General features: G+C 58.0%; 2 protein-coding genes across 3 annotated transcripts in view; both read left to right on the top strand.

Moving 5' to 3' along the window:
• Positions 1–424, top strand: part of SDHAF2 (succinate dehydrogenase complex assembly factor 2) — a 49,318-nt gene extending 48,894 nt beyond the window's left edge. Inside the window, exon 5 of the transcript XR_005217304.1 lies at positions 199–424. The gene's annotated coding sequence lies outside the window, so the exon portion shown is untranslated. The remainder of the gene's footprint in view (positions 1–198) is intronic.
• A 1,057-nt stretch (positions 425–1,481) lies between these two features.
• PPP1R32 (protein phosphatase 1 regulatory subunit 32) lies at positions 1,482–11,185 on the top strand. 2 transcript variants are annotated; one of them, XM_037838241.1, is made up of 14 exons: positions 1,482–1,501; positions 3,655–3,793; positions 4,211–4,328; positions 4,606–4,759; positions 5,618–5,746; positions 6,664–6,727; positions 7,168–7,280; positions 7,747–7,806; positions 7,903–7,989; positions 8,213–8,326; positions 8,415–8,509; positions 10,115–10,279; positions 10,820–10,902; positions 11,089–11,185. In XM_037838241.1, exons 2-13 carry the CDS (start codon positions 3,685–3,687, stop codon positions 10,887–10,889), a joined length of 1,278 nt encoding a protein of 425 aa, XP_037694169.1. In that variant the 5' UTR covers positions 1,482–1,501; positions 3,655–3,684; the 3' UTR covers positions 10,890–10,902; positions 11,089–11,185. The 2 variants fall into 2 exon arrangements, with proteins under 2 accessions (XP_037694169.1, XP_037694168.1); XM_037838240.1 differs by lacking the exon at positions 1,482–1,501 and adding an exon at positions 3,038–3,113.
• The last annotated feature ends 1,103 nt before the right edge of the window (positions 11,186–12,288 follow it).

Below are 12,288 nucleotides of genomic sequence, written 5' to 3'. Positions count from 1 at the left end.
ACAAGAGTTCCTGTCTTGTAGGGCAGAGGTGAAATGCGACGAGATGACGCCTATAAAACTCTTAGCTCAGCATCTGACAGTAGGAAGTGCTTAATAAATGGGACCAGTTATGGGAAGAAAGTGGGGTGGGTGGACCCAGAATTTCCAACTTAGAATCATATCTGGAAGGAGACTTTAGTCTGTTCTTTCATTTTACAGATAAGAAAATGGAGGCCAGAGACCAGAGGTCCAAAAATCCCACAGCAATGCGGTTACAGCTGGGACCAGCACCCAGGCGAGCCGGCCCTTAGTTGCCCAGGCCTCCCCCTTCTGCTCTGGAGCGCCCCAGGGTGGGGGCCGGGGTGATGCTGGGTGGCCTGTGACTCAGGTGACCTCCAGCCTTATTAGAGCAGCACCTGCGGCATCTCCTGCAGTTCCAAGGCACAGCCACTGGGTGTCGCCACACAACCAAAAACCACAGTCCACAGGGAGGACCGCGCAGCTGCCCGCTGGAACCGGAGCTCAGACGTGGAGAGCGGCCACCTCGCCAGATTCCAGCAGCCGAAGTTTCCCTCGCAGACCTAAGGGACAATTTCAAACCTTTCTACCACCCCCCACTCCCTCAAATGCTAAAAGGAAAACCTGGCTACAGCCTCCCCGGAGCTGCTTTCCCAGCTGAGCCCTCCTCTCCACACCGGGTGCTGCAGCAGCAGGGAACCCTCCCAGCTCCGGTGTGGCGACCCTTCCCCACCTTTGCCTCGGCGGCCGTGTTTTCCACCCGGGGTGTCCCCACCTTGTGCAGCACCTCCTGCCTGCCGGACACTTTGCAGAAGGTATTTCACCCAGCATCCTGGTAGCTTCCAGGTGCAGAAACAGCTTCCGGGAGGTGAAGCCCAGAGCCCCACAGGTAACGAGGAGCAGAAACAGGTTCTGACCCAGTCCTCTCTGACTTGCTTTCACTGCATCATATCGGCCGGGTCAAAGATCCCCTGTAGACTGGAGGCTCCCTGAGAACAGGACCCAGGCAGAATTCCTGTTTATGACGCTCAGACCCAAACTTTCCTAGTACATAGTGAACCCCCAAAAGGCACCCCTCCCCGAGGCTTTTCCCTGATTCTTAGATGGCACTTACCATGTGCCGGGGGCTGGGCTGAGTGATTTATGTATACTACAACCCCACAGGAAGGTACCATCACTACCCCGTTCTCCAGATGGGGAAACCGAGGTACCAGTAGTATGCACAAGGTCTTATAGTTACTAAGTGGCATAGCCAGGGTCCATGCCGCCTGACTTTGGATTCAGAGCTCTTGCTTCTAACCACATCTCTGTGCACATGTTGAGGACGGCCACTCTTTTCACCCTGGGCGAGCTCCCGCCTACGGCAGTCTCACCCTACCTTGTGTTTCATGGTTGGAGTGCACGTGAGCCTGCTTCGCCACACTGGGAGCCAGCCCCTCACCGGAGCCCCTCACTTCTGCGTCCTTGCAGCCTGTGACCCTAAGCAGAATCACCTTTGTTTAGGGTGGGTGCCTGCCACCCCTCTGCTTGCCCCATACTCCTCCCTGGGTCCTGGGTCTTCTGAGTCCAGGGCCTCTCTGTAGGGGGGATCAGATGTGACCACAAGCCACCCTGGCAAGCCTGGTCACTGCAGGGTGAGCATGGCCAGTGTATCTGGTGGCACTCTGCCCACGGCTGCCCCTCACCCACTCCTTACTTTCCCTTAAGAGCGGGAGCTTGCCGGGAGCTAGCTTGTATCAGCCAAGGAGAGCAGAAGGTGAAGTTTTCAGGAAATTTGTAAGCTGGTTGTTAAAAGAAGCCATTATTAAAAATTCCATTACAGACACTTACAATTTAATAAATTATATTACGAGTAAAGGCAAGTACTCAGAACTCATCACCTCCTGATGATTTTTCTCCATGTCGCTCTTAATTTATGCTCTTATGATTATTTATGCTCATTGTCTCTGCATGGTGATGACTGTTCCAGCGGTGGGGGGGGGGGGGCAGGGGTGGTGCTATGGCTCCTCTCTCCAACTCCCTGATCAGTGACACTGTTGGTAGTTTGAAATCAGCCTTTCCTGGAGTATTTACACCACGGAAATCAGCAGGTGCTACAAATCAGGTCGCCCCAAACCCAGATGTGAAGCCTCTACAAAGCCCTAAGCCAACGAGAAGGCAAAGGGGCCATCGAGAAGGCAAAGGGGCCATCGAGGAAGGGGCTTGGAGGGTGGCGTGGCTCTCCCTGGTTTGAGCCCAGGCCCTGCCTCCACCTGCAATTTGTCCTTGAGCCTCACCTTTCCCATCTGTGAGATGAGGCTAAGAATAGCAGCTTCATGATCCAGAGCATTCACTATCTGCCAGACACTGGGTCTCCGAGCTCATTAACTCCGAGTCACCTCCCTTGGTGGAGAGGAGGAAACATGGGTGCTAAGAAGCTAAGGACCTCATCAAAGACAGATTGGGTTAGAACAGCAGCCCTCGACAGCTGTGGTATATTGGCCCCATAATAGCAGTACCCTGCTCACAGGTGGTTTTGAGGATTGCATAAGATCGTGTGTGTAAAAGTGCTTAGCGCAGATTTGGCTCTGGCAGAAGGTAGTAAACATTAATTTACCACGAGGCAGAAGAGCTGGGTGTGGGCCCACGCATGCCTGAATCCTAACTCTGCGCTTTCCTGATTGTGCCATCTCCGGCCCGTTCGGACACTTGGCTCGTCTAAGCCTCGTTTTCCCCACTCGAGAATAGAGATAATAATAATTACCTGGAAGAGAGGCTCAGAGGACTGGAGATAAAGAACATAAAGTGCCTGGCGAGAAGTGGGCACTCTATAAATGGGGGTGATTGTTGGGGATCACCTTTTATTTCACGTCACTCGCAGAACGGCGCTTCTGGCTCTTTCGAGGAAGGCTGGGGACTGGGGGGCTGGGGCCGTAGGAGGCTGCCCCCCACCCCCCACATCCTGATCCCGGTCAGGCCGGCCCCTGGAATGGCTTCAGAGTCCTGGGGACGCTGTTGCTAGGCGCCGGTTGCTAGGCAACGTACTGTTTGCCCTGGTGTGGCCACCTCAGGGAGGGCCCGGGCCCCTCAGGAGCGGCATCTGTCTCCTGCAGCCTCAGCGGCCGTGCGGAGGGCAGGTGAGGGTGGGGCCGGCGGCCGCTGCGCCCTGGAGGTGGCGCCGACTTCCAGGGGGAGGCGGGCGAGGCCGAGGGAGCTGAGGGACAGACAAGGGGCCCCAGGCTGGGGTGGCCACGAGCTTCCCAGGCAGGAGGCTGTCCGGTCACTCATTCCCCGAGAGGAAGGCACATCATGGTTAAAATCGGGGGCCGAGGAGTCAAATATCCCGGGTCCGAACCCTGGCCCCGCCACTTGGGAGCAGATCCTTAAACTCGTGGAAGCTCATTTTCCCCAGGTGTTAAAATGGGGAGACAAAGAGTTAATAATCAGGTGTGGGGCAGATGAAATGATACACAAGTTAACACGAGACATGTAGTGGTAATTGTCTGTTCTTTCCTCATTTTGGAGGGGGTGGTGGGGAAAGAGGTGTCCCCCTGGGAGAAGGGGACAGCCATATTGGGAATTGATCGTAACCTCTGTGGTCTCCTCAGGGGGCCGGGGGGCAGATCAGAGGCCCCCTGAGCTGCTGGACTAAACGTGCTCCTTGTGCTTCCTTCCTAGGCCCTCCTGGGCCCCGACCACCCCAGCATCATGATGGGGAAACTTCCCCTGGGGGTTGTCTCCCCTAATGTGAAGATGAGTTCGGGGGGCTGCACGGACCCCTTGAAATTCTACGCCACCAGCTACTGCACAGCCTATGGTGAGGGCATCTTTGCTCGGGAGCTCCCTTCTGGGACACTGGGATGGGGGCAGCCCTCTGGCTCACCACAGTGGGGAGTGACACCTCCTGAGGCCCCCCAGGACCATGTCCTCCCCTGTATTGGCAAGCTGGCCCCGCCACGCTGCCCCCTCCCGATTCAGTCGCTGGGATCCTGCCTCGCTGACTTTGTCCCCATCACATCGACCCCACCTCCTGCTGTCACCTTCCCGAGGGGCCAGCTTCTCTCACAGGTCCCATCCTACCCGCTCCTGCCCATGGCTCTGTGTCTTCTCCCCACCAGGGACCCCTGGGCCCCTTGGGGATGGGCTGGCCCTGCTTGTCTAGGAAGCCCTGCTCACTCCTGTCCCAGCCCTGCTGACCCATGGTCTCCTCGTCTCCGTGTGTCCTCTCTGGCAGGCCGGGAGGAGTTCAAGCCCCGCATGGGCAATCACATAGGCACAGGCTACAAATCAAATTACCGGCCTGTGGTCTCCTACCAAGCCAGTCTTGACGCCCTGGACAACCCAGCCATGGGGTACGGTCTGTACAACCTCCTTCTCCTCGGCCCCTGCCAGCCAGGTCTTAACTCTCAGGGATGGACGTCAGAACTCATCCGACCCACTCCAGGCTCCGTGGGTGGGAATCTGAGGTCCAGCAGCCCAGAGCCTTGCCTGGCCTGGGTCTGGGGTCCTAAAGCATCTACAGGGAAGGTTGAGGGAGGTGGTAAACTCCTGGGGGCAGGCAGGGTAGTCCCCAAAGGCAAAGGCTGCTGGCTCTGGTGGTCCTAGCTCCTGCTCCTGCCTCACCCTCAGGGAACAAGTCCAGGACAATTTCCAGACAGTGACCAATCAGAGTTACCGCCCACTGGAGGTGCCCGATGGCACGTGCCCGCTGCCCTGGAGCCTGCATCGGACCGGCTCCGGCTACACACGGGAGAAGCCCAATGTGGGACCCCTCACCAAGGAGGTCAGTGCTGGGCCAGGGAGAGGGGGATGGGAAAGGTGGGGACCCCCTCCAGCAGGCTGGGACTGCACCCTTGGCACCTGATCAGGACTGAGATATCCGGGCATGGAGGAGGCACAGTGCAGGGTGAGGGGTCTACTCCCCTTTATCACCTTTTACCCATCTCCAGTCCCACCATTTCCTCCCCCTCCATTTCCATCCCCATCCCCATGATACCCACCATTGCCACCGATCCATCTGCATCTCCAAGCCCACATCTCCATCCTCACCACCACCATTATTATCCCATCACTGTTGTCACTCTTTTGTCATTATCACCCCCATCTTCTTCATTTCTACTACCATTACGGCCATCATCACCAACAGAACAGCTACTCATTCATTCATTCATTCATTCAGCCAGTATATTCTGAACATCGCTTCTATATTTGAAGGTAGCAAGATCTGGGAGAAAAATACAACAGGGAAGAGGTAGGGGGAGCAGCAGGGGCGAAGGGGCTTCAACTGCAAAGCAGGAGGGTCAGGAAAGAGCTTGCTACCTTGACAAGACTTGAGGGAGGTTAGGAATTGCGGGGCATGCAGCTCTCTGGGGGAAGGGAATTCCAGGCAGTGGAAACAGCAAGTGCAGCGGCTCTGCGGCAGGGGCATGTCCACTGTGAGGAGGGACAGCGAGGAGGAGAGTGGCTGGAGGGGAGTGAGGAGCTGCTGCCAGTCTGTGCCAGCCTGTGGGGTTCTCCTCCAAGCGCCGTGGGGGTGCTGCAGGCTCTGAGCAGAGGAGGTGCAACACCCGAATCTGGGTCAGGAAGTAACTACAATCCCTCACCTGGGCCTGGAGGGTAATGGGCTGCTCCCTCTCCCCAGGTCAGGAGGGTCCATTTTGACACCCGGGAGTACGGAGCCGAGGGCATCACGGGATTGGAGCCCAAGGACGTGCCCCTGCTCCACCAGCAGCAGGACAAGGGCTCCCTGGAGTGGGAGAACGCCCGGCACGTGAGTGGGGGGACCCAGCCCTCCAAGGGCTCCGGGGCTGGGCACAGGGGCCGCCGGGCAGAGGGGCTGGACCCGCCTCCTTCTGCCTCCTCAAGTCCGGGACGGCGCACACTTACTCAAGATGCCGATGCTGTGTGGGCTCAGGGCACCAAGGAAAACCGGGGCGGGCGGAGGATTTGATATTTACAAAACAGCATCAGCATATCACAATCGTCCATTCTCTGTGAGATTTGGAAATGTAAACAGTTACGCGTATCTCGGGCAATAGTTCCAAATTGCTGTGACAACTCATGGACCAGCTACATGGACTGGTATCTTAAGTGAAAGTTGTAAAGCAAAATATCTGTCTTCTGCTTGGTTAACAAATGTATATTTGTAGCCCTTTCATACAATAGAATTTGAGTTGTTTATAGAAAGATAAAACAAAACAATAATAAGAGAAAATTGCCTTCCTGGATAGAAATAGAATAGCAATGTTGATGGATATTGCAAATAAAGAATTCAGTTCTTTAAAAACAACCAACCAACCAACCAACCAAACAAACAAAACACGGCATCAAAGTGGTCACCCTTGGTGTCCCATCTCTCCACTACCCCTTCCAGACACCCTGAGCCCAGGGCCTCTCCTCTCATTTAGGCCCTACTCCTGGACTGGGTTATGGAGACTCTGGGCCCCGTTGCTCATTCCTAGGAGCCCGGTGTGGCGCGTATCTTAGTGCTTATTGTCGCAGGGGGACTTGCCATCGATGGTGGGGTTTCTTGTGTGGTGATGCCCGGTCTGAGCGAGACTCGTGGCAGGGAGCTGTACCAGCCCTTGCTTCTCAAGACATTCTCTACAGGCCTGCTCAAGGCAGCTCAGAGCCCGGATCTGGGCCCAGTCCACCTCACACCCCCTTCATCTGCCCTCTGTGTTCCAGGGCCCGCACTTCATGACTTCCGAGTACAATTCCAAGTATCTCAACGAGCCATCAAACCAGCCGGGTAGGCCCACCTGAGCTCATGCTCCTCTCCCACACCCCCTCCCTACCCCCTTGAGCCCTGGGAGAGACCCCCAGGGGGATCTGGAGCTGGAAGAAAGAAGGATGTGCAGGTAGTTTGGGGGATTGATTTCTCCCAGGCTGACTTCGGTGCCTCAGGCCTGCCACCCCTCTCTCTGCTCCCATGCCAAAGCAGGACTTTGCTTGCTTCGCAGGCTGCTTGGGCCTGGCCACAGCTGGCTTCTGGCCTGCCAGCCCTACCTTTTCTTCACTCTGCTCCCTTGTCCTCTGGCCTGGGCTCTGGAGAATACAATCCTGGGGGTTTGGGCTCTAGATCCTTGGAATGAGCCCCCTGCCCATCGGCCTGCACACTTAGCCACCACTGGAGACCGTGTGGCTGGGGCCAGGCGGTCCGCGGGCAGCACTGGGCACTGTCTTTTGCAGATCTCCTGCAGAAGAAATCAATCGGTGCCAAGGAGGGGACGGGCTTTACCGAAGAGTCCACCAAGAACCCCATTGTCTCCCAGCCGCCCTCCCAGGCCCTCCCGGGGGACCCTGTAAGTCAGGCCGGGCCCTGCCAGCTTGCTGGAGACTCTCCGCTCTAGGGTTTCTGGCTTTTAAGGAAAAAAAAAAAAAAGTGAGCCACAGAACCTTTAGTTTAAACACAAGATGAAAGAGCAGTTGTTCTCAGTGGAAGCCACTGGTTTGGTCCAACTCCCCCATTTTACAGATGAGAAGACTGAGGCCCAAAGAAGAGAAGGGGCCTAGGCAAGGTCACTCAGAGTTCTGACAAGAACCCTGGCCCACCAGTTCCCATTTAGAATTTTTCCCTTCCTTCTTTGTTCCCAAACCCTTCTGTTTCCTCAGTTACCTCAATTACACTCATTTGTGCTGGGAGCAGCCATGGTGGGGGCCTGGAGGCAGGGTGGGGGACAACTAGCTTCATGCAGCTCAGGGGGCAGAGGCTGGGCCAACCAAGCTGCCTCCACCGGGCTAAGGTTCCCCCTGGGGCCTCTTTTCCAGACCCTTCTCCCTGGCAGGAGTGTCACCAAGTCGGATTTCCTCCCAATGACCCACCCTCATGTAAGCTGGAGCTGAGCTGGTGGGGGGCACAGACTTGCAGGTGGGGGGCCCTCCTGTAGGTGCCGCTTGCACACTGCTCTGCTTTGCTTCCTCCAGGGAGATGAGCTCCTGCCTGTACTGGCCCGAGGCTCCAAGCGGGAGACCAGCTTCAGCCGGGTGCATGAAAGGACCCTGAACCCCAGGGTGAGCAGCCCTGGGGGCTCCCCCAGAGAAGGGTGCACCCAGAAGGAAGCAGTCAGGGTGGCCCTCAGCTGCCATGGAAGGGTCTGGGGAGAAGGCAGGTATCTGGAGATGCCCAGGAAGGGCCTCCCAGGGGGAAGGGGAAGGGCCCGGGGCTGGGGGCTCTGTCCTTGCTGCCCCACCTTAGCCAGCCCTGCCACCCTACTTGTGGCTCTATCTCCCGCAGGCACCCCCTCCCTGCCCAGAACCCGGCAGCATGAACCACTGGCAATTCCAGGCACCCCAGCGGGTGCAGCAGACGAATGTGGCCCTGCTTGGCCGGGAGACTGTGGGGAACAAGGTGAGACCTGGAGCACTCCGTCCCTACCCCAAATGTCCCTCCCTGCTGGCCTCATGCCCCCCCCCCCCCCCACATCCTTCTTCTGCAGGAGCCCACAGGGTTCAGCCTTAACAACCCCAGCTACGTCCGGAGCCCCTATGACCCTGACGTGAATAACCGGTACCTGACCACCTACAACCAAAGGTGAACGCCCCCTTCCCTGCCCAAATCTGGGGGTGTGAAGTTAGCACCTGTTTTACAGATAAAGAGACTGAGACTGGGAGGGGAAAAGTAATGTGCTCACAGCCTTGCTGAAGACCAACACTGTCTGAGCAGCGATTCATGGGCAAGAGTTATTGGGGGTGTGGAGAAGTGGAGAAGTGGGAAGGAGAAGGGAAGGCAGCCAATAGTGGGTACAGCACCCAGCCAGATATCCTGTGGGGCTACTCCCCAAAACAGGGCAAAATGCACAACTCGCAACTATCCCCACCAAGGGGCACGAGAGCTGGGGTACTTATTCCCCCACATCCATCAGTCATTGGTTAAGGGCTGTCCCCAGGGGCGACATTCAATCCCAGGCACTTCTTTGCTCAGGCAACCCAAGGGTGTCCTCCTCACCCCCAACCCTGACAGAGCCACAGTGCAGACTATTGGCGATCAGACTGGGGGACATGGGAAGAATAGGGGGTCTGAGGGGGTCTGAATGGAGGAAACAAGAGCATCTGCTAACACACCATGTCCAGCCCACAGCAGGTGGGCGCGATGCTTCCTCTAAATGTCAGCTCTGCATGGTGGGAGGCCTGGGCATCAGGGAGGGCTTCCAGGAAGAGGTGGCCCTAGAACCTCGGTAAGGATCTCAGGGTTAGGAATAGGTGGGGGAGGGCATTACAGGAGAGGGATAAAGAAAATGTAATTCTTAGAAGGGAAAAAGCCTCTGAGCTGGGAAACCCAAGCCTCCATCACAGCGGCTATCATCTGTGTCCATCCTGCTCCCTCCACCCCCCACCAATTCCAGTCCTTCCAAGATGCCCCCCTCCCTGTCTCCCCAGACTCCCTCTCCCCCATGTCCTGCTCAACTCAAGAAGTACCCCCCTGGCCCTCTCCTCGTCTCTTGGCCTCCCTGCTCCAGGATGCCGCACGGAATCCATTCATCCAGCAGATCTTAACTGACAGGGTCCCCATCAGATGCTCCCAGCCCACGAGAGAGGCAACACTTTACCACCTAAAGAGCCTCCCCGGGATCAGAAGGCCAGGATGGGACAGGGCACAAGGGGCATCCAGCTCAGGGGGAGAGTGAGGGCTTCCTGGGGAGCCCGGCCGAGTGGACCTGGGTTTAGGGAGTGCGGGCGAGGGAGCCAATGGGGAAAAGGCTGGGGAGCCCGCCAGCAGTGTGGACAGCCGGGAGCCTCGATTCCTGCTGGGGACAAGCTGCAGGGGAAGGCCAAAGGGGTGGTGTGCTAGAGGGTCCCCGGAAGAGTTCAATCAGGGGGCGGTCAGATGTGCACCTCAAAATCCCCCCTGGGTGTGAAGGGTTGTGAGGGGTGAGAGCAGGGGCAGGGAGCCCAGGAGGAAAGCCGCTGCGGGACGTAGGGCAGCCCCGAACTGCCCGATCTGCTGCAACAGCTGCAGCTGCCCCGGTACAGGGCAGAGCGAATGGAAACGAAAGAAGCGGGGGGCGGGAGGTTGGGGGGGGGGGGTCTCAGGTTTGGGGAGGGGCTGGCGGAGGATGCGGGGCAGGGGGGGGGAAATGGATGACCCTGAGAGTGAGAGCCCCTCCCCCATGGCAACACCTCCCCTCCCCCATTCCAGTTACTTCGAGAACATCCCCAAGGGCCTAGACCGGGAAGGCTGGACTCGAGGCGGCATCCAGCCCCAGAAGCCGGGAGGCTACGCCCTCAACCAGCCGGTCACCCGCATGGAGCCCACCCCCAACCCCACGGACAGCCTGCGGCGCCTGCACCCCCACGTGGGAAGGTGGTGCCTCCCTCCTCCGGCTCGGCAACCCCTCCCTTCCCTTCAAGGCCCCGCCCCATCCTTTGCCTAGTCCTTTCCCCGGCCTCTCTTCCCTTCCTCTGTCTGTGTGTCTGCTTGTCTGTCTGTTTGCAGCCCATTTCCTCTCCCCGGCTTTGCTCAGTGCTTCTCTCCCCTCCCCTCCAGGCCCCGCTCCCTCCGGCCCATCCTCACTTTCCAGGGACCCCTTCCCCCCCCACCGCCCCCCTTTCCCGGGCGTCGGACAACCCTCCCCTGAGCCTGCTCCACCCGCTTCCTGCCAGGCTACAAGGGGGTGGGGAGGGGGGAGGGGCCCAAAGATGAATGGGCTGTGGTTCTGCCCCATTTCTGCTCAATTCGATTCCTCAAAAATTATATTTATACCGTCAATGGCTCAGATTTGGCTGGCAAAGAATGCTTGTGGCTTGGCCGCTGGGCCGAGTGCTGGCTGTGCGGGAGGGGCGGGCAGCCCTTGGGGCCCCGCACCCCACCCCGCCCTCACCGGCGCCCCCTTGTTCCCTGCAGAACCCTGACCTCAGCCGACCCCTTCTACCGAGACACGCCCCACAGCAACCGCTTCAATGCGCCCAGCTGAGCCTGAGGCCTGGGTGAGGGGCCCGGGACCCCCGCCTGCATTTGCTCCCACATGGGGGTGGCCATCGTGGGCCAACCTTGCCCGGGGACCCCAGCCCTAGAGTAGGGGTGGGAGGTGAGAGGTCCAAGGGCCTCTCAGGTGTGCGCAGGTACACAGGACCGCCTCGGAGCTCCTCAGGCCTTATTCCTGTTTCCCACAGATTTTCCAATCCAACCGGACTGGAGCCGGGCTACTGTCCTCCACCCCACCCCCACGGAACCCCTCAGCTATCTTCCTAATGAAATAAAAAGCAGCAAAACAGAGAAGTGTGTCAGTCACTGTCAGGAGCAGCTAGGAAAATGTGGGGTAAGGAGAGGTGGGTGTAGAGGTGAGGGGTGTCAGGTACAGGGGTGAGGGGTGACAGGTGCAGGTGGAGGGGCTGGGGCCAGAATTGGAGGCGGACGCCCCGCGTGGGCTCAGGGCTGAGAACTGCCTCATGTCTTGTGGGAAGAAAAAGGCAACCCTTCCCCCAGGGCCCCCAGTCTGCCAGGCAGAAGCCAGGCCAGCTCTCAGCACCTTTTGTCACCTCAGCTAGTGCACGGCTCTGGCTCTCTGACTATATGTTTTGTCCTGCTTGCGCCAGCCCCTTTTATAAATGAGAAAGCTGCACACAAGGTAGAACGGCAGATGCCCTGGGCTGGGGGTGCTCCCTGCACCCACAGCCTAGCCCAGCCCGCAAAGGGGCAGCCCCAGGGGTCCAGCAGCACCCACTCTCCACACTGCTCCTGCCCCGCCTCCACCCCTGCTCCTTCGTGGGTGTCTGCGGAGCTGCTCTGATGGCCCCAGGGCCTGTATGTACCTGGCAGTCTTGAGCCGCAGGCCTGGGGGCTGCCCACAGCCTGGCTGGGGCTCCATGTGGGGTGTGGGTGGCTCCAGCTGGTTCTAGCATTGGGGGACGGAGGTAGGGGACACTGCGTCTCTTGGCTGAAAACCCAGCCAGACTCAGGACCCAGAGCCCCACAGGCTGTGTGTGTGTGTGTGTGTGTGTGTGTGTGTGTGTCTGTGTGTGTGTGGTTTGCTTGGCTGGTCCATGGCCCCCAACATTTGGGGGGATCACCAGACCAGAGATGCTGGATTGGGCCTCAACTACTGCTTGCCCACCCACAAACACACACAAGCACACTGTCAACACAAAAGCACACACAAATTCCGACCCCTAAAGACACACACATACAAACACACATAAAGGCACATAAATACCAGCAGAGAAGTATATGTAGACTCACTGACACAATCACACCCTCAGAAACCTATGGAAACACAAAAAACATATCTTCACACAAACACCCAAGACAGGTTTACATTCAGTCACACCCACACACTTATAGACAAATCCACAAACACATCAACAAGCATAGAC

Source organism: Choloepus didactylus, chromosome 6 (assembly GCF_015220235.1).
Source record: "Choloepus didactylus isolate mChoDid1 chromosome 6, mChoDid1.pri, whole genome shotgun sequence".
Classification (NCBI taxonomy): domain Eukaryota; kingdom Metazoa; phylum Chordata; class Mammalia; order Pilosa; family Megalonychidae; genus Choloepus; species Choloepus didactylus.
This window is presented reverse-complemented; position numbering and strand designations above follow the sequence as displayed.